The sequence below is a fragment of the Panthera onca genome, chromosome X (assembly GCF_046562875.1).
Source record: "Panthera onca isolate mPanOnc1 chromosome X, mPanOnc1 haplotype 2, whole genome shotgun sequence".
In the NCBI taxonomy this organism is placed as follows: Eukaryota; Metazoa; Chordata; class Mammalia; order Carnivora; family Felidae; genus Panthera; species Panthera onca.
Window position 1 is genome coordinate 58,525,299 of NC_138357.1, and position 18,334 is coordinate 58,543,632.

Genomic DNA, 18,334 nt, shown 5'->3' on the forward strand with positions numbered 1-18,334 from the left:
CTTCTTCTAGCCTGCTGTTCATTGCATCAAGCTTGTTTCCAATCTCATTTATTGCATTATTCATCTCTGATTGCTTCATTGTTAACTATTTTATCTGTGTTTAAGGGTATCCCTGATGTCTTCTATTCTTCTCTCAAGCCCAGTGGGTATCCTTATGATTGTTGCTTTAAATTCTCCATCAAACAGATTACTTATATCTGTTTTGCTTACATCTTTGGTACTGGCCTTATCTTGTTCTTTCATTTGGCATAAATTCTTCTGTCAGCATTTTGTGTAAGTCTCTGCCTTCTTTTCTGTGTTGGAAAAGCCAGTTATGCATACTGCTGCTAAAAGTAATAGCTTTATGAAGAAGAGGTCATGTAGTGCTCAGGGCCTGGCACTTCAGGGAGTATCTCAGGTGTGTACTGTGTGCACTCTACTGTGGTGTTTTCACTGCTCTATCGTTCAAGAAAGTTATCTGCAGATGTTCTCCTTGCCTACTGTGGGCAGGTTTTTGTCCCTGGCCTGAATATGGTGAGTTTTAACTAGGTGTGCTCTGGTGTGCTTGTGAAATGAGACCTGACACCAACTCCACCAGAGCCATGGCCCTGCAGAACTCTCTGGTCAGGAGGTGTGGTGTCAACAAGGGTTTGTGCCAGTCTTCTGGAGGAGGGGCCCGCCATGCTGGTATTAAGTTAATTTTGACTTAAAAGGACAGTCTCCCTGAGGTGCAGGGATTGGGCTTGGTATAAGCATGTTTGGCAGCCTGTGTCCCTGCTGAGCTGCTTACTACAAGTGGCACTGTGTTTTTGCTGAGTATCAGGGTGGGGAGTGGTGCCAGCCAGCTCCTTTCTTCTCAGAGAGGTGTCTCTGTGAAAGCTGACTTCAGTTTGCTCTGAGAAGAGTGAATAATCTCCCCACTGTTTGCCTCAAGCATGCTTCAGATCTTTGTTGCCATGCCATCTGCTCTCATGTTGTTTGTCTGCCTTCTCTCTATGAGCAGGGCAGTGCCTTCAGGGCTCTATCCCAGCCAAGCCTGCTACCTTTTAAAATTCTAGGCTTTAAGCCCTGTTGACTGCAAGTTCTGACTAAATTTTGCCCCTCTCATTTTCCAAGCCAGTGGCTTTGCGGAAACATTCTCCTTCAGAGTTTCCTTCTGTGCTTCTCTCTCTTCCTCTCTTTATCTCTCTCTGTCTCTTCTCTATGACCCTGGTTTTCCCCCCAAAGTACCTAGGATCTATTTCTCCCCTAAACTACATATCTGCACTTCCTACCTTCTTTGATGTGGCCTGTTCTCCCCCCTCCTTTTTGTAACATTTCTTTTTTTTTTCTTTTAATATTTATTTTTGAGAGAGAGACATAGAGAACAAGCAGGGGAGGGGAAGAGAGAGAGACACAGAATTTGAAGCAGTCTCAAGGCTCTGAGCCATCAGCACAGAACCTGACATGGGGCTTGAACTCACAAACCATGAGATCGTGACCTGAGCCAAAGTTGGATGCTTAACTGACTGAGCCACCCAGGTTCACCTCTTCTCTATGTTTAATTGTGGAGTTTGTTTTATCACTCTTCAGGTCAATTTCTGGGGTATTTAGTATGATTTTATAGTTATCTAGTTGTGTTTGTGGGAAGAGGGGAGCCTAGGGTCCTCCTACTCTGAAGCCATATTGTTCTTTCTCCTGCCCCTGTTTTTTTCTGCCCATTGTAATTCCAACTACCACTCCCCACGGCTGGATGGAGGTGTAATTCACATTGGTCTCTCCAACTCTCTGCTCTTATCTCTGTTTCCACTCTCTTTCTCTCTTTCCCTCTTCTTTTTTCCCCCTTAATCTCCTTTTTCCATGTTACAATTTAGCAATGAGAGGATGCAGGGTCAGAATTAAAGAAGGTTGTCTCATGAAACCATTCTGGTTACTTTAAAAAAATGCAGTATTAAGTCCTGTTGATTGTTAATTGCTCTATTTCTGTTTTGTTTTCTTATCTGTAGAAAGAAATGATTAGGGACATGTGTACTAGGTTGGCTTGGGCAGTGGAATTTTTAGCATAAAGGTCCATTAATAACTGTGATTATTTCAGTTAATAGTAATGGAGTATGACTAAAGTATTGATTCATATTTTTAACTTGTTGTAACTCCCAGTATATGCATGCAGTTTCTTTAGTAAAACATTTAAAAAGTACAGAATATTTTATTTATTTATTTTACTAGGGCTTCCCCACAATTTCTATTTTGGGCAATATAGGAAATGCCACATACATACATACAGACCATTGCAAATATGTAGTCATGCCTCGGGTAAATTGAACCTTCAGTTTTCTTCCTCCACATTAACATATATATTTTTATAAATATATGCAAGAGGTTTTGCACAGTGAGAGACCTTCTTATCTCTCCAAGCAATATATTACCATAAGCAGTTACTTAGAAGGTAAAGGTAGGAGATAATGTCCTAACATATCTCTAATATATTTTTCTTTTATATCAAAGATATGTCACTCACATACCTCTGATTTTATACAAGCATCTTTAAAATATACAAGCACATTTAAAATATTCTGCCTTGTTGTCAGAACATGTGTAGTGTGTTTTTGTTTGAGAAGTACATTCACCATATATTTTGTGCCGAATTCTTCAATGAAGCATAGATAAAACAAGTAGTCAGAAATAAAGACCTGTCTATTGCCACTGACACTGAAACTGTATCGTTTTCCACTTTCATCACTCCCCAAAGAAGCAAGTGCCAGACTGGTATAATCACTAAGAATTCTTTTGTGGTATTTGCCTACCTAACATGGCTTCACAAAGGGTCTTCTAACCCTGGTGCTCAAATCCTCATTTTGATGTTGGAAGTTTTATCATCCCACTAGAATTTTGGTCATGTTGCTTAAAGCTCTGTCTCTATGTAAACATCCAGGTATGTGTAAGGTTTTGTCACTGCCATATATACTGTAGTGTAGATTGAATGAATTTATACTGCAAGTTTTGATTTTGATGAAAGGGTATGGAATAACTTGAAGACTATAGAGAGAAGTTGGACTCAGCACTGAAAGTGAATGATACAGGAGAAAATGTGGGTGGAGAGAGAGAACAACTATTATTGTTATTCATTCACTCAGGCATCATTTATTACAAAGCACCAAGGACTTGTACATCTAGTCATAAACAGATTAATGCTAGTGCATGGCTGTAACTGATTCTGTATATTCTTTTGGCTTGTTATTTTGATATTGTTCATTTTTTATTTAAATAAAATTTATTGTCAAATTGTTTTTCATACAACACCCACTGCTCATCCCAAGTGCCCTCCTCCATGCCCAACATCCATTTTCCACTCTCCCCCACCCCCCATCAAACCTCAGTTTGTTCTTAGTCCTTAAGAGTCTTTTATGGTTTGCCTCCCTCCCTCCCTATAACTTTTTTCCCCTTCCCCTCTCCCATGATCTTCTGCTAAGTTTCCCAGGATCCACATATGAGTTAAAACGTATGGTATCTGTCTTCCTCTGCCTGACTTATTTCACTTAGCATAATACACTCCAGCTCCATCCACGTTGCTGCAAATGGCCATATTTCATTCTTTCTCATTGCCAAGTAGTATTCCATTGTATATATAAAGCACATCCTCTTTATCCATTCATCAGTTGATGGACATTTAGGCTCTTTCCATAATTTGGCTATTGTTGAAAGTGCTGCTGTAAACACTGGGGTACAAGTGTCCCTATGCATCAGCACTCCTGTATCCCTTGGGTAAATTCCTAGCAGCCTTATTGCTGGGTCATAGGGTAGTTTTATTTTTAATTTTTTGAGGAACCTCCACACTGTTTTCCAGAGCTGCTCCACCAGTTTGCATTCCCACCAGCAGTGCAAGAGGGTTCCCATTTCTCCACATTCTTGCCAGCATCTATAGTCTCCTGATTTGTTCATTTTAGCCACTCTGACTGCCATGAGGTGGTATCTGAGTGTGGTTTTGATTTGTATTTCCCTGATGAGGAGCAATGTTGAGCATCTTTTCATGTGCTTGTTGGCCATCTGGATGTCTTCTTTAGAGAAGTGTCTATTCATGTATTCTGCCCATTTCTTCACTGGATTATTTGCTTTTCTGGTGTGGAGTTTGGTGAGGTCTTTAGAGATTTTGGATACTAGCTCTTTATCTGATATGTCATTTGCAAATATCTTTTCCCATTCTGTTGGTTGCCTTTTAGTTTTGTTGATTGTTTCCTTTGCAGTGCCGAAGTTTTTGTCTTGATGAGGTCCTAATAGTTCATTTTTGCTTTTAATTCCCTTGCCTTTGGAGATGTGTTGATTGAGAAATTGTTGCAGCTACACTCAAAGAGATATTTTCCTGCTCTTGGCTCTAGGATTTTGATGGTTTCCTATCTCACATTCAGGTCTTTCATCCATTTTGAGTTTATTTTTGAGAATGGTATCAGAAAGTAATCTAGTTTCATTTTTCTGCATGTTGCATGTTAGTTGGCCATACTTTTGTGGGTTCAAATCTGAGTTCTCTTTTCTATTCCATTGGTTTATGTGTCTGTTTTTGTGTCAATACCATGTTGTCTTGATGATTACAGTTGGTAGTAGAGGCTAAACTATGGGATTGTGATGCCTCTTGCTTTGGTTTTCTTCTTTGATAGTACTTTGGCTACATGAGCACTTTATGGTTCCATACAAATTTTAGGATTGTTTGATCTACTTTGAGAACAATACTGGTGTAATTTTGATTGGGATTGTATTGAATGTGTAGACTGTTTTGGGTAGTATTGACATTTTAACAATATTTATTCCAATGCATGAGCACGGAATGTTTTTCCATTTCTTTGTCTCTTCTTCAATTTCCTTCATAAGCATTCTATAGTTTTCAGCATAAAGATCCTTTAAATCTTTGGTTAGGTTTATTCCTAGGTATTTTATGGTTCTTGGTGTAATTGTGAATGAGATCAGTTTCTTTATTTCTCTTTCTGTTGCTTCATTATTGGTGTATAAAAATGCAAACAATTTCTGTACATTAATTTTGTACCCTGTGACTTTGCTGAATTTATGTATCAATTCTAGCAGACTTTTGGTGGAGTCTGTCGGGTTTTCCAGGTAGTGTATCATGTCCTCTGCAAAAAGTGAAAGTTTGATTTAATCTTTGCTGATGTTGATGCTTGTTTTTCATTTAGTTGTCTGATTGCTGATACTAGGACTTACAGCACTATGTTACACATAGTGGACATCACAGGGAGTGGACATCCCTGTCATGTTCCTGATCCCAGGGGGAAAGTTCTCAGTTTTTCCCCATTGATGATGATATTATCTGTGGGCTTTTCATAAATGGCCTCTATGACATTTAAGTATGTTCCTTCTATTCTGACTTTCTTGAGGGTTTTCATCAAGAAATGATGCTGTATTTTGTCAAATGTTTTTTCTGCATCCATTGACAGGATCATGTGGTTCTTATCTTTTCTTTTATTAATATGATGTATCAAATTGATTGATTTCCAAATATTGAACCAGTCCTGCATCCCAGGAATGAATCCCACTTGATCATGATGAATAATTCTCTTTATATGCTGTTGACTTCACTTGGCTAGTATCTTGTTGAGAATTTTTGCATCCATGTTCATCAGGGATATTGGCCTGTAGTTCTCTTTTTTTCCTGGGTCTCTGTCTGGTTTGGGAATCAAAGTAATGCTGGCTTCATAGAATGAGTCTGGAAGTTTTCCTTCCCTTTCTATTGTTTGGAACAGCTTGAGAAGGATAGGTATTAACTCTGTTTTAAATGTCTGGTAGAATTCCCCAGTGAAGCCATCTGGGCCAGGACTCTTATTTGTTGAGAGATTTTTGGTGACTGATTTAATTTCTTCACTAATTATGGACTTGTTCAAATTTTCTATTTCCATATGATCCATTTGAGTTTTGGAAGTGGGTGGGTGCTTAGGAATTTGTCCATTTCTTCCAGGTTGTCCAGTTTGTTAGCATATAATTTTTCATAGTATTCCTTGATAATTACTGTATTTCTGAGGAATTGGTTGTCATAATTCCATTTTCATTCGTGATTTTATTTGGGTCCTCTCTTTTCTTGTTAAGAAACTTGGCTAGAGGTTTATTAATTTTGTTTATTTTTTCAAAAAACCAACTCTTGGTTTCACTGATCTGCTCTAGTGTGTTTTTGATTCTATATTGTTTATTTCTGCTATGTTCTTTATTATTTTTCTTCTGCTGGCTTTGGGGTGTCTTTCTGCTTTTCTTTCCTTTAGGTGTGCTCTTAGATTTTGTATTTGGGATTTTTCTTGTTACTTGAGATAGGCCTGGATTGCAATGTATTTTTCTCTCAGGACTGCCTTCGCTGCATCCGAAAGCATTTAGATTGTTGTCTTTTCATTTTAATATGTTTGCATACATTTTCAAATTTCTTTTCTAATTGCCTGGTTGACCCATTTGTTCTTTAGTAGGGTGTTCTTTAACCTCCATGCCTTTGGAGGTTTTCCAGACCTTTTCCTGCGGTTGATTTCAAGTTTCATAGCATTGTGATCTGAAAGTGTGCACGGTATGATCTCAATTCTTTTATATTTATTGAGGGCCGTTTGTGACCCAGTACATGATCTATCTTGGAGAATGTTCCATGTATACTCAAGAAGAAAGTATATTCTGCTGCTTTTGGATGTAGAGTTCTAAATATATCTGTCAAGTCCATCTGGTCCAATGTATCATTCAAAACCATTGTTTCTTTACTGATTCTGTGTCTAGATGATCTGTCTATTGTTGTAAGTGGAGTATTAAAGTCTCCTGCAATTACCACATTCTTATCAATAATATTGCTTATATTTGTGATTAATTGTTTTAAATATTTGGGTGCCTTCGAATTTGGTGCATAGACATTTATAATTGTTAGCTCTTCCTGATGGATAGATCTTGTAATTATTACCTAGTGCCCTTCTTCATCTCTTGTTACAGCCTTTAATTTAAAGTCTACTTTGTCTGATATAAGTATGGCTACTCCAGCTTGCCTATGACTTTGAGTAGCATGATAGATAGTTCTCCATCCCCTCATTTTCAATCTGAAGGTGTCCTCAGGTCTAAAATGAGTCTCTTGTAGACAGAAAATAGATGGTTCTTCTTTTTATCCATACTGATACCCTATGTCTTTTGATTAGAGTAGTTAGTCCATTTACATTCAATGTTATTATTGAAAGATATGGGTTTAGTCATTGTGATATCTGTAGCTTTCACGCTTGTAGTGATGTCTCTGGTACTTTGTGGTCCTTGCAACATTTCAGTCACAGAATCCCCCTTTGGATCTCTTGTAGGGCTGGTTTAGTGGTGATGAATTCCTTCAATTTTTGTTTGTTTGGGAAAACCTTTATCTCTCCTATTCTGAATGACAGACCTTCTGGATAGAGAATTCTTGGCTGCATGGTTTTCCTGTTCATCACATTGAAGATTTCCTGCCATTCCTTTCTGGCATGCCAAGTTTCAGTATATAGGTCTGCCACTACTCTTATGGGTTTACTTTTGTAAGTTAGAGCGTGTTTATCCCTAGCTGCTTTCAGAATTTTCTCTTTATCCTTGTATTTTGCCAGTTTCACTATGATATGTCATGCAGAAGATCGAATCAAGTTATGTCTGAAGGGAGTTCTCTGTGCCTCTTGTATTTCACTGCCTTTTTCCTTCCCCAGATCAGGGAAGTTCTCAGCTATGATTCATTCAAGTGCATTTTCAGACCCTTTCTCTCTCTTTTCTTCTTCTGGAATTCCTATGATACAGATATTGTTCCAGTTGATTGCATCACTTACTTCTCTAATTTTCCCCTCTTGATCCTGGATTTTTTAATCTTTTTCTCAGCTTCCTCTTTTTCCATAATTTTATCTTCTAATTCACCTATTCTCCCCTCTACCTCTTCAATCTGTGCTGTGGCCGCCTCCATTTTATTTTGCACCTCATTTATAGCATTTATTAATTCATCGTGACTGATTTTTAGTTCCTTAATCTCTGCAGTAATAGATTCTCTGCTGTCTTCTATGCCTTCTTCAAGCCCAGTGATTAATGTTATGACTATTATTCTAAATTCTTATTCAGTTATATTGCTTATATCTGTTTAGATCAATTCTTTAGTTTTCAGTTCTTCCTGGATTTTCTTTTGCATGGAATTCTTCCATTTCATCATTTTGGCTACTTTTCTGTCCCTTATGAGTTTTAAAAGCTTGTTATGTGCTCTGTACCTGTGAGCACTCTTATATTAAAGGGGGGTCATACACTGTTCAGGACCTGGTCCTTCAGTAGGTGTTTTTTTTGGAGAGTGTTACTTGCTCTGTGTTGTCCCGATTTTGGTCATTTTATTTCTCTACTTGTAGTGATGTTTTGGACCCTCCACAAGATCTGATTTGAGTTGTTATTTGAATTATCCCTGGAAAGGAAAACAAACAGAAAAACCAACAGGAAACAAAGACAGGCAAACACACAGACAAATAAGACAAACAAACAGACAGACCAGACACACACACATATAAAACAAACAAACTAATCCAAAAGCAAAAAAGCAGAAACACCAGCTACAAGTAAAGAACAGGGTAGAGGCAGTGCTGATGGAAGATCATATACAAAGAGAGAAATGACAGGGGTGGGGACAAAGAGAAAATAAACATTGACTAGGCAGAGAGTCTAAATGGCCTTATCCAGAGAGAGAGAAAGAAAGAAAATAAAGAAGGAGGTGGGGGAAAAATAAAAGATAAAGTTACCCAGACAGAGAAACTATGGCTTGATTATTCCAAAGAGAGAGAAAGGAAAGTAGAGAAAGTGGTGTAGAATATGTATGAAGAGAATGGATTAAATATGTCTGCTTAAACAAACCAACAACCAGAGTAACCAGCCTAGATGAGGGAAGAGATAAGAAGGGAATATGTATCTAAATAACAAGAATTGTCCGAGAATTAATCCAGGCTCTGCAGCAGCACTGGTTTGGATGATAGAGCCCTTTGGTTCCACAGCATCTGTCCTGCTCCAGGAGATATGCAGTGACCAGGCATGGAGGGGCGTGGTTTGGTGTAGGCTGGTTCTGCCTCCACTATGGGCCCCGGACAGATCCCTGAGGTTTTGCCTTGGTGGTGCAGGGGGTGGGGGTGGGGGATGGCGATCCCCCAGTCTCTTCTCCATGGGGCTTGGTGGACTCCATTTGAGTCATCCTCACTGCAGCAGGTGCAGATGGGGCATTGCTTCTTGCTCCCCTGACTCCCCTGACCAGTGCTTGGCTAGGATTCAAAGTCCCACTCTGTCTGCTCTGGCACTGAGGAAGTGCCTCTCTGTGCAGCCTGATATGTGCTCCCAGCTGGCTTTGTCTGTGCCTCAGCACTTCAGGGAGGACCATCTTTTCCTGCTGCAGACTGTGTTGCTGACATCCCCGCTGCGCCCCAGGATGGCAGAGGCAGGCAGGCTTTGTCCTTTCCCACAGCACTCCAAGGAGGGGACTGGTTTCTTCTACTGTGCACTGCACCCCTGACCTACCACCGAACCCGGGTCTGGCTTTCCTCCTCCCCAGGTGTGCGAATGGGTCAGCTGGCCCCAGTCCAAGAAAGCCCTGCAGTTAGAGATGGTATCGCTCTCAGTCCCAGCCCGAGGTTTATCTTTTGTCCAGATACAGTCCTATGCTTCCCCAGCCACTGTTTCTCTTCCCTTTGTCTCTCCACAAAAGGGGATCACTCCCCTCTGTGCTTACATGGCCCATTTTATCTCCCCCAGTTCTCAATCACCTACCTATAGCCCGTCAAGGATGTTCCAGTGACTCCCTTTTAGACTCAGTCTCTTTTCCTCCCAGACTCTTGGGGTTTCAAAGTCCTTTGGCTTCAGCATTCTTTGAGAGATGTGGGAAGTTTGGATCCCCCTACTTCTCTGCCATGTTGGCCTCTTCCTCTCCCTAATCAATATTGGTCATTTTTAGTAGATTAACTCGTTTCAGGAAAATTATCTTTATTTTTGATAAGTGCCATTTTAGTTAGCTTAAAATTTCTTACTTGAATTGTAAATTGAATTGCTGTTATTATGATATATTAAAACATAAGATAAAAGAATTAGAAACACTAGCATTTATATATGATCAATACATACATTTTCTTAAGGTTGTCTATCTTTTTATTTTCACTCTTGCAGCAAAGAGGACTTTGAGTCTACAGATGAGGTAAGTGCAAAAATAGTTGAAAATCAAATATAGGTGATAACAAAGCAGATTCTGATATTTGCACCAATAATACTGTTTTAGTTTGGTACCTTTATTAGACTAGAAACACAGATTAGTGAAAGATATAATGATTATTTTGTCTTTAAAATGATAGAACCGTTTATGTTTGTAATTACAGGACACCTGGGTGGCTCAGTTGGGGAAGCATCCAACTTCAGTTCAGGTCATGATCTTACAGTTGGTGGGTTCAAGCCCCAGGTTGGGCTCTGTGCTGACCATGCAGATCCTGGAGCCTATTTCGGATTCTGTGTCTCCCTCTCTACCTTTCCCATGCTCACACTCCATCTCTCTGTGTCTCTCAAAAATAAATAAAAATGTTAATTTTTTTATATTTTTCTAATGGCCATAAAAGTAATAATCATAAAGGTAATAATTATTAATGTGAAAAATATTTCATCAACTGTTGTTTATGACTTTGTCTTTGCTTATCAAAACATTTAAAATTTCATTTACCACATACTCTCTGCTTTAGAAAATTAAGACCTACATTAACTAAGTAGCAAAGTTAGTTTTAATGTATTTTGAACCTTATGACCCATGCCAAACAGAAATCAACTTAAGTTTTTTTCAATTTTTAATTCTATTATATATGCACATTTTGTTAAGTATTACTTCAAATGGAATAAGTAATCAGATAGAGAAAGAACTGATTTCGATGTAATAAAAAAGTACAGTGGCCTCTTTTGTGTTTTTTTCTTTTTTAAAAAAATTTTTTTGCTTACATTTATTTATTTTTTAATAGAGAGAGACAGAACACAAGTGGGGGAGGGGCAGAGAGAGAAGGAGACACAGAATCCAAAGCAGCGTCCAGGCTGCAAGCTGTCAGCACAGAGCCCTTCGCAGGGCTCGAACTCACAAACCATGAGATCATGACCTGAGCCAAAGTTGGATGCTTAACCACCACCCAGGTGCTCCAATTTTTTTCTTTATTTTCAATGTATTGATATACTGCATTCATTACAGTGATTTTCACTTAAAATTAGTTGAAGCTTCTCACAAAAGGGGATGTCAGTGGGGATATGGATAAAATAAATAACTGGGCTTAAGAGTATACTTACTTTGATAAGCACTGAGAAATGTATAGAATTGCTGAATCATTATATTGTACACCCGAAACTAATATAACACTGTATGTTAATTATATTTGAATAAAATAAAAGAAGACAATGATACATGTTGGGCTGGGCATAGGATTTGGCAAGATAAGTATCTGCTGTGATGTCTTAACTTCAGTCCTTGGCTATCTGTTTTTGTTTTTTGTTTTTGTTTTTTTTTGTTTTTTGTAAGGACATCATCCTTCTATAGTTTGGGATAAGGGTACTGAAGTCAGAGGTACTGGATGGTATTCTAATTAACTTGTCTTGCAGCAGCCATAGAGAAAAATCACCCCCTGAGGAAGAGGGAAAGATGTCTTCTGAGGAAGTGGATTCTTGGTTAGTCATCCAAGGAGGGTCTTGAGCAGGTGGAAGAGAAGACCCTTCCTCTATTAGAATCTCCCTCTCTTGGATCTAGACCTCACAGAGGGAAACTATATGGATATGAGCTTCAGAAGAAGGGCAATAAGATTATGTGGAAGACAGAATAATGGCCCCCCAAAGATGTCCACACCTTAATCCCTGAAACTTTTGAATATGTTACCTTAATATGGTAAAATAAACTTTGCAAATGTGACTAAGTTAAGAATCTTAAAGTGAGGAGCTTATCCTGGATTATGTGGGTGGGCCCAATGTTAACACTAACGGTCCTTAAAAGAGGGAGGCAGGAGGTCAGAGTCAGGAGATCTGCCAATGGAAGCAGAGATGGGAGTGATGAGGCCACCAGCCAAGGAATTCAGGCAGCCTGTAGAAACAAAAAGGCAATGAAATAGGTTCTCCCCTAGAGCCCATCAAAAGAATGCAGTTCTGCTGACACATTAATTTTGCCCCATTGATTCCAACCTCCAAAACTACTAGATAATAAATTTGCATTGCTTCAACTAAAAAAAAAAAAATCAGTTAAAGCTTTTCAATGTTGCTGTGTCAACATTTACTTTTTCAGAAGTCATCATAGCTCAATGTAAATCCTCAATTTTCATTATTTAAAAAATAAGCCTCTCAAATGTCATATTTATCACTCATCAAAGCTTCCAGTTGTTGAAAGATACACTGAGAGTATTTAATGGGACTTGAGAGGCCATCTTTTTGTTTTTTAAATTACTCTTAAAAAATGTAGAAATGGAACATCTGATTGGTTGCATAAAGTTTTTCCCTAAAATGCCTAGAATTCAAGGTACTTTCCATAGTGTCTGTAGTATAATCATTTTTTTAAAAAAAAATTAAATAATTTAAGTTTATTTATTTTGAAAAAGAGACAGCATGAGTGGGGAAGGGGCAGAGATAGTGAGAGAGAGAGAGAGAGAGAATCCCAAGTAGGCTCTGCCCTGTCAGCACAGATCCCAGTGCAGGGCTCGAACCCACCAAACTGTGAAATAATGATCTGAGCTGAAACCAGGAGTTGGACACTTAACCGACTGAGCCACCCAGGTGCCTCTATAGTCAATTTTTTTAAAAGTAAGAACTATCAGGGTAGAAAGGAAGTTGGTAGCAACTATCACCCAAAACTGAAATAATCTTTTGATGTTCCTAAAAATATGCTCTGCTGCACAAAAGTTTGTGAACTGCAGACCCTAAAATTACAATACTCATGTGTATCTTTTCAATGTATAAGCCTCTCTTTTCTTACAGTCAGAAGACATTGAATCCTTGATTCCCAGAGGATTGTCAGAGTGTACAAAACAGCAAATTTGCTATATTCTGCAGGTAAGATGAGGTCAAGAGTGGATGTGAAATCAACAGTGACAAACCACTAGCCAAGGATGCTTCCCTTAATTAAGAACAGAAAGTTCTAAATAAAAATCCTGTTTTACAAGAGTTTATTATACTTTGATTAAAAAAGGGTTGCATTATAGTTGATTATACTTTGATTAAAAAAGGGTTGCATACACTTATATTGAATAATTAGCATTCAGGAAAGCATTATAGAAATAGTAATGCCCTTATTCTCTCCTCACTCCTATAGCAAAACCTGATTCTAACTTGTAGTCTTTGTCCTCATCTTTTCCATTTTCTATTCTACCCGTCCCCACCGTATCCTTGCAGTAAGAAATGAGAAAGGCCAGTGCCTTGCTTTTTCTGATTTACGGAAGGGTAGAGACTACTGGAGTAGTAAGTTCCCCTACAATGAAATGAGAAACAGAAGATAGATGCTAAACAATATGGCTAGATTCTCATTTGGAGGGATTGGTCAGGAAGATGGCGGCGTAGGAGGACACTGGGCTCACTGTGTCCTGCTGATCACTTAGATTCCACCTACACCTGCCTAAGTAACCCAGAAAACCGCCAGAAGACTAGCAGAATGGGTTCTCTGGAGCCAAGCACAGACAGGAGGACCACGGAAGAGGATAGGAAGGGCAAAGAGGCGGTGCACGCTACACGGACTGGCGGGAGGTAGTGGGGGGGGGGGCGGCCCACTGGCCAGGCAGAGCCCCCTGAGTCTGGCTTGCAAAAGCGGAGGGGTTGAACGGAGGGTGTTCTGACAGCTAGCAGGACTTAACATCTGGAAGGTTATAAATTAACAGCTCTGCTCGGAGAGCAGGAGGGTAGGAGGACAACGGGAGGGAGATTTGTTGAGCCCCGGACAACAGAGCTCAGCTTGGCGGGGAACAAAGGTGCTTGCCACTGCCATCTCCCTCACCTATCCCCCAGCCAAAATCCCAAAGGGAACCAGTTCTTGCCAGGGAACTTGCTTGCACCGCGCAAACACCCCACGCTGTGCTTCTGCGGATCCATCCCTCCGTTGGCGGGTCTGACTCCCTCCCGGTGCTGGGGGATGGGCGAGGGAGATGGCGCTGGTGAGTGCCTTTGTTCTCCACCAATGGAATTATTAACCAATCCCTCAGAGATACAAGCAGTTATCAGGGAATACTATGAAAAATTATATGCCAACAAACTGGACAACCTGGAAGAAATGGACAAATTCCTAAACACCCACATGCTTCCAAAACTCAATCAGGAGGAAATAGAAAGCTTGAACAGACCCATAACCAGGGAAGAAATTGAATCAGTCATCAAAAATCTCCCAACAAAAAAGAGTCCAGGATCAGATGGCTTCCCAGGGGAGTTCTACCAGACATTTAAAGCAGAGATAATACCTATCCTTCTCAAGCTATTCCAAAAAATAGGGAAGGAAAACTTCCAGACTCATTCTATGAAGCCAGTATTACTTTGATTCCTAAACCAGACAGAGACCCAGGAAAAAAAGAGAACTACAGGCCAATATCCCTGATGAATATGGATGCAAAAATTCTCAATAAGATACTAGCAAATCGAATTCAACAGCATATAAAAAGAATTATCCACCATGATCAAGTGGGAATCATTCCTGGGCTGCAGGGCTGGTTCAACATTCACAAATCAATCAACGTGATACATCACATTAATGAGAGAAAAGATAAGAACCATATGATCCTGTCAATCGATGCAGAAAAGGCCTTTGACAAAATTCAGCCACCTTTCTTAATAAAAACCCTTGAGAAAGTTGGGATAGAAGGAACATACTTAAACATCATAAAAGCCACTTATGAAAAGCCCACAGCTAACATCATCCTCAATGGGGAAAAACTGAGAGCTTTCTCCCTGAGATCAGGAACATGACAGGGATGTGCACTCTCACCACTGTTGTTTAACATAGTGTTGGAAGTTCTAGCATCAGCAATCAGACAACAAAAGGAAATCAAAGGCATCACAATTGGCAAAGATGATGTCAAGCTTTCACTTTTTGCAGATGACACGATATACATGGAAAATCCAATAGACTCCACCAAAAGTCTGCTAGAACTGATACCTGAATTTAGCAAAGTTGTGGGATACAAAATCAATGCACAGAAATCAGTTGAATTCTTATACACTAATAATGAAGCAACAGAAAGACAAATAAAGAAACTGATCCCATTCACAATTGCACCAAGAAGCATAAAATACCTAGGAATCAATCTCACCAAAGATGTAAAAGATCTGTATGGTAAAAACTATAGAAAGCTTATGAAGGAAACTGAAGAAGATATAAAGAAATGGAAAAACATTCCATGCTCATGGATTGGAAGAATAAATATTGTCAAAATGTCAATACTACCCAAAGCTATCTACACATTCAATGCAATCCCAATCAAAATTGCACCAGCATTCTTCTCGAAACTAGAACAAGCAATTTTAAAATTCATATGGAACCTCAAAAGGCCCCGAATAGCCAAAGTAATTTTGAAGAAGAAGACCAAAGCAGGAGGCATCACAATCCCAGACTTTAGCCTCTACTACAAAGTTGTAATCATCAAGACAGCATGGTATTGGCACAACAAAAGACACATAGACCAATGCAATAGAATAGAAACCCCAGAACTAGACCCACAAACGTATGGCCAACTAATCTTTGACAGAGCAGGAAAGAACATCCAATGGAAAAAAGACAGTCTCTTTAACAAATGGTGCTGGGAGAACTGGACAGCAACATGCAGAAGGTTGAAACTAGACCACTTTCTCACACCATTCACAAAAATAAACTCAAAATGGATAAAGGACCTGAATGTGAGACAGGAAACCATCAAAACCCTAGAGGAGAAAGCAGGAAAAAACCTCTCTGACCTCAGCCGTAGCAATTTTTTCCTTGACACATCCCCAAAGGCAAGGGAATTAAAAGCAAAAGTGAATTACTGGGACCTTATGAAGATAAAAAGCTTCTGCACAGCAAAGGAAACAACCAACAAAACTAAAAGGCAACCAACGGAATGGGAAAAGATATTTGCAAATGACACATCGGACAAAGGGCTAGTATCCAAAATCTATAAAGAGCTCCCCAAACTCCACACCTGAAAAACAAATAACCCAGTGAGGAAATGTGGAGAAAACATGAGCAGACACTTCTCTAAAGAAGACATCCAGATGGCCAACAGGCACATGAAAAGATGCTCAACATCGCTCCTCATCAGGGAAAAACAAATCAAAACCACACTCAGATATCACCTAATGCCAGTCAGAGTGGCCAAAATGAACACATCAGGAGACTATAGATGCTGGAGAGGATGTGGAAAAACGGGAACCCTCTTGCACTGTTGGTGGGAGTGCAAATTTGTGCAGCCACTCTGGAAAACAGTGTGGAGGTTCCTCAAAAAATTAAAAATAGACCTACCCTATGACCCAGCAGTAGCAGTGCTAGGAATTTACCCAAGGGATACAAGAGTGCTGATGCATAGGGCACTTGTACCCCAATGTTTATAGCATCACTCTCAACAATAGCCAAATTATGGCTAAATGTCCATCAACTGATGAATGGATAAAGAAATTGTGGTTTATATACACAATGGAGTACTACGTGGCAATGAGAAAGAATGAAATATGGCCCTTTGTAGCAACGTGGATGGAACTGGAGAGTGTTATGCTAAGTGAAATAAGTCTTACAGAGAAAGACTGATACCATATGTTTTCACTCATATGTGGATCTTGAGAAACTTAACAGAAACCCATGGGGGAGGGGAAGGAAAAAAAAAAGATTAGAGTGGAAGAGAGCCAAAGCATAAGAGACTCTTAAAAACTGAGAACAAACTGAGGGTTGATAGGGGATGGGAGGGAGGGGAGGGTGGGTGATGGGTATTGAGGGGGGCACCTTTTGGGATGAGCACTGGGTGTTGTATGGAAATCAATTTCACTTAAATTTAAAATAAATAAATTAAATAAATAAATAAATAAATAAATAAATAAATAAATAAAAGAATATGGCTAAAGAGTACATCTGTTTGCAAGAATGGATTCTAGAGATAACCTAGCATTGTCTAAGTGAGGCCAATTTCTAAGTTTGTTCTTAAACCTTTTTTGGTCATCCAAATATTGGACCTAATGTCATTTTTGTGAAACTAAAATAAAATAATTTTAGTGGCATACAGTCTGTATTATAAAGAGACAGTGGTATAGAGAACACATATGCTCTGCAGAATCTGAATCTTGGAGGCATTCTTGATATTATCTCTGGTGGTCGGATGTCTATTGAAAGTGAATTCAAGACCTATTTCTTTGAAAAACTCTTTTGGAGGATTTTTGCATCTAAGTTCATGAGAAACATTGGTCTATAGTTTTCTTGTGTTCCCTTTGGTTTTGCTATCAGGATAATACTAGCTGCATAAAATGAACTGGGACATGTTTCATCATTGTCTATTTTCTAGAAGAGACTATATAGACTCTGTATTAATTCTTTAAACATTTAGTAGAATCATTCAGTAAAAATATGTGGGCCTGTAGATTTGTTTTCTGGGGAGTTTAAAAAATTCTAAATTCAAATCCATAATAGTTATAGGTCTATTCAAATGATCTATCTCATATTGGGTGTGTTGTGGTAACTTGTATTTTCCAATGAAGTAGTCTATTTCGTCTAAATTGTCAAATTTATAGTGTATAGTTGTTCATAGTATTCCCTTATTATCTTGATGTCTGCAGGGTCTGTATTACTATCCCCTACTTAATTCTTGATACTAGTAATTTGTGTCTTCTCCTTTTTTTCTTTGTCAGTCTTGCTAGAGGTTTATCAATTTTATCATTTTTTTCATAAAACTAGACTTTAGTTTTATTGATCTTCTTTATTGTTTTCCTGTTTATATTTCCACTAATTTTTGCCCCTGTCTATATATTTCCTTCTTTTGCTTGTTTTTGATTTGTTTTTCTCTTCTTTGTCTAGTTTCTTGATATAGAAAGTTAGATTATTGATTTGAGACTTTTTGTGTTCTCTAATGTAAGCATTTAGTGCTATAAACAGCCTCTCAGCATGGCTCTAGCTGTGTCCCACAAATTATGATATATATTTTCATTTTCTGTCAGCTTTATGTACTTTTAGCTACCTTTAGACTTCTGCATTGACTTGTGGATTATTTTGAAGTATATTATTTAGTTTCAGAGTGCTGAGAGATTTTCCTGTTGTCTTTCTGGTATTGATTTTTAGTTTGATTCCACTGTGCCCAGAAAATATATTCCATATGAAATTAATTGTTTTGAAATGGTTAAGTTTTGTTTTATGGCCAAGGATATTGTATATCTTGGTGTATATTCCATGGGTACATGAAAGGGTTGATACTTT

At 38.7% G+C, this 18,334-nt stretch overlaps 1 protein-coding gene across 1 annotated transcript in view; it reads left to right on the plus strand.

Moving 5' to 3' along the window:
- POF1B (POF1B actin binding protein) overlaps nucleotides 1–18,334 on the plus strand; it is a 116,095-nt gene that overhangs the window by 76,805 nt on the left and 20,956 nt on the right. Inside the window, exons 7-8 of the mRNA XM_081792409.1 lie at nucleotides 10,096–10,123; nucleotides 12,907–12,981. Of these exons, the coding sequence (XP_081648535.1) occupies nucleotides 10,096–10,123; nucleotides 12,907–12,981 (103 nt within the window). The remainder of the gene's footprint in view (nucleotides 1–10,095; nucleotides 10,124–12,906; nucleotides 12,982–18,334) is intronic.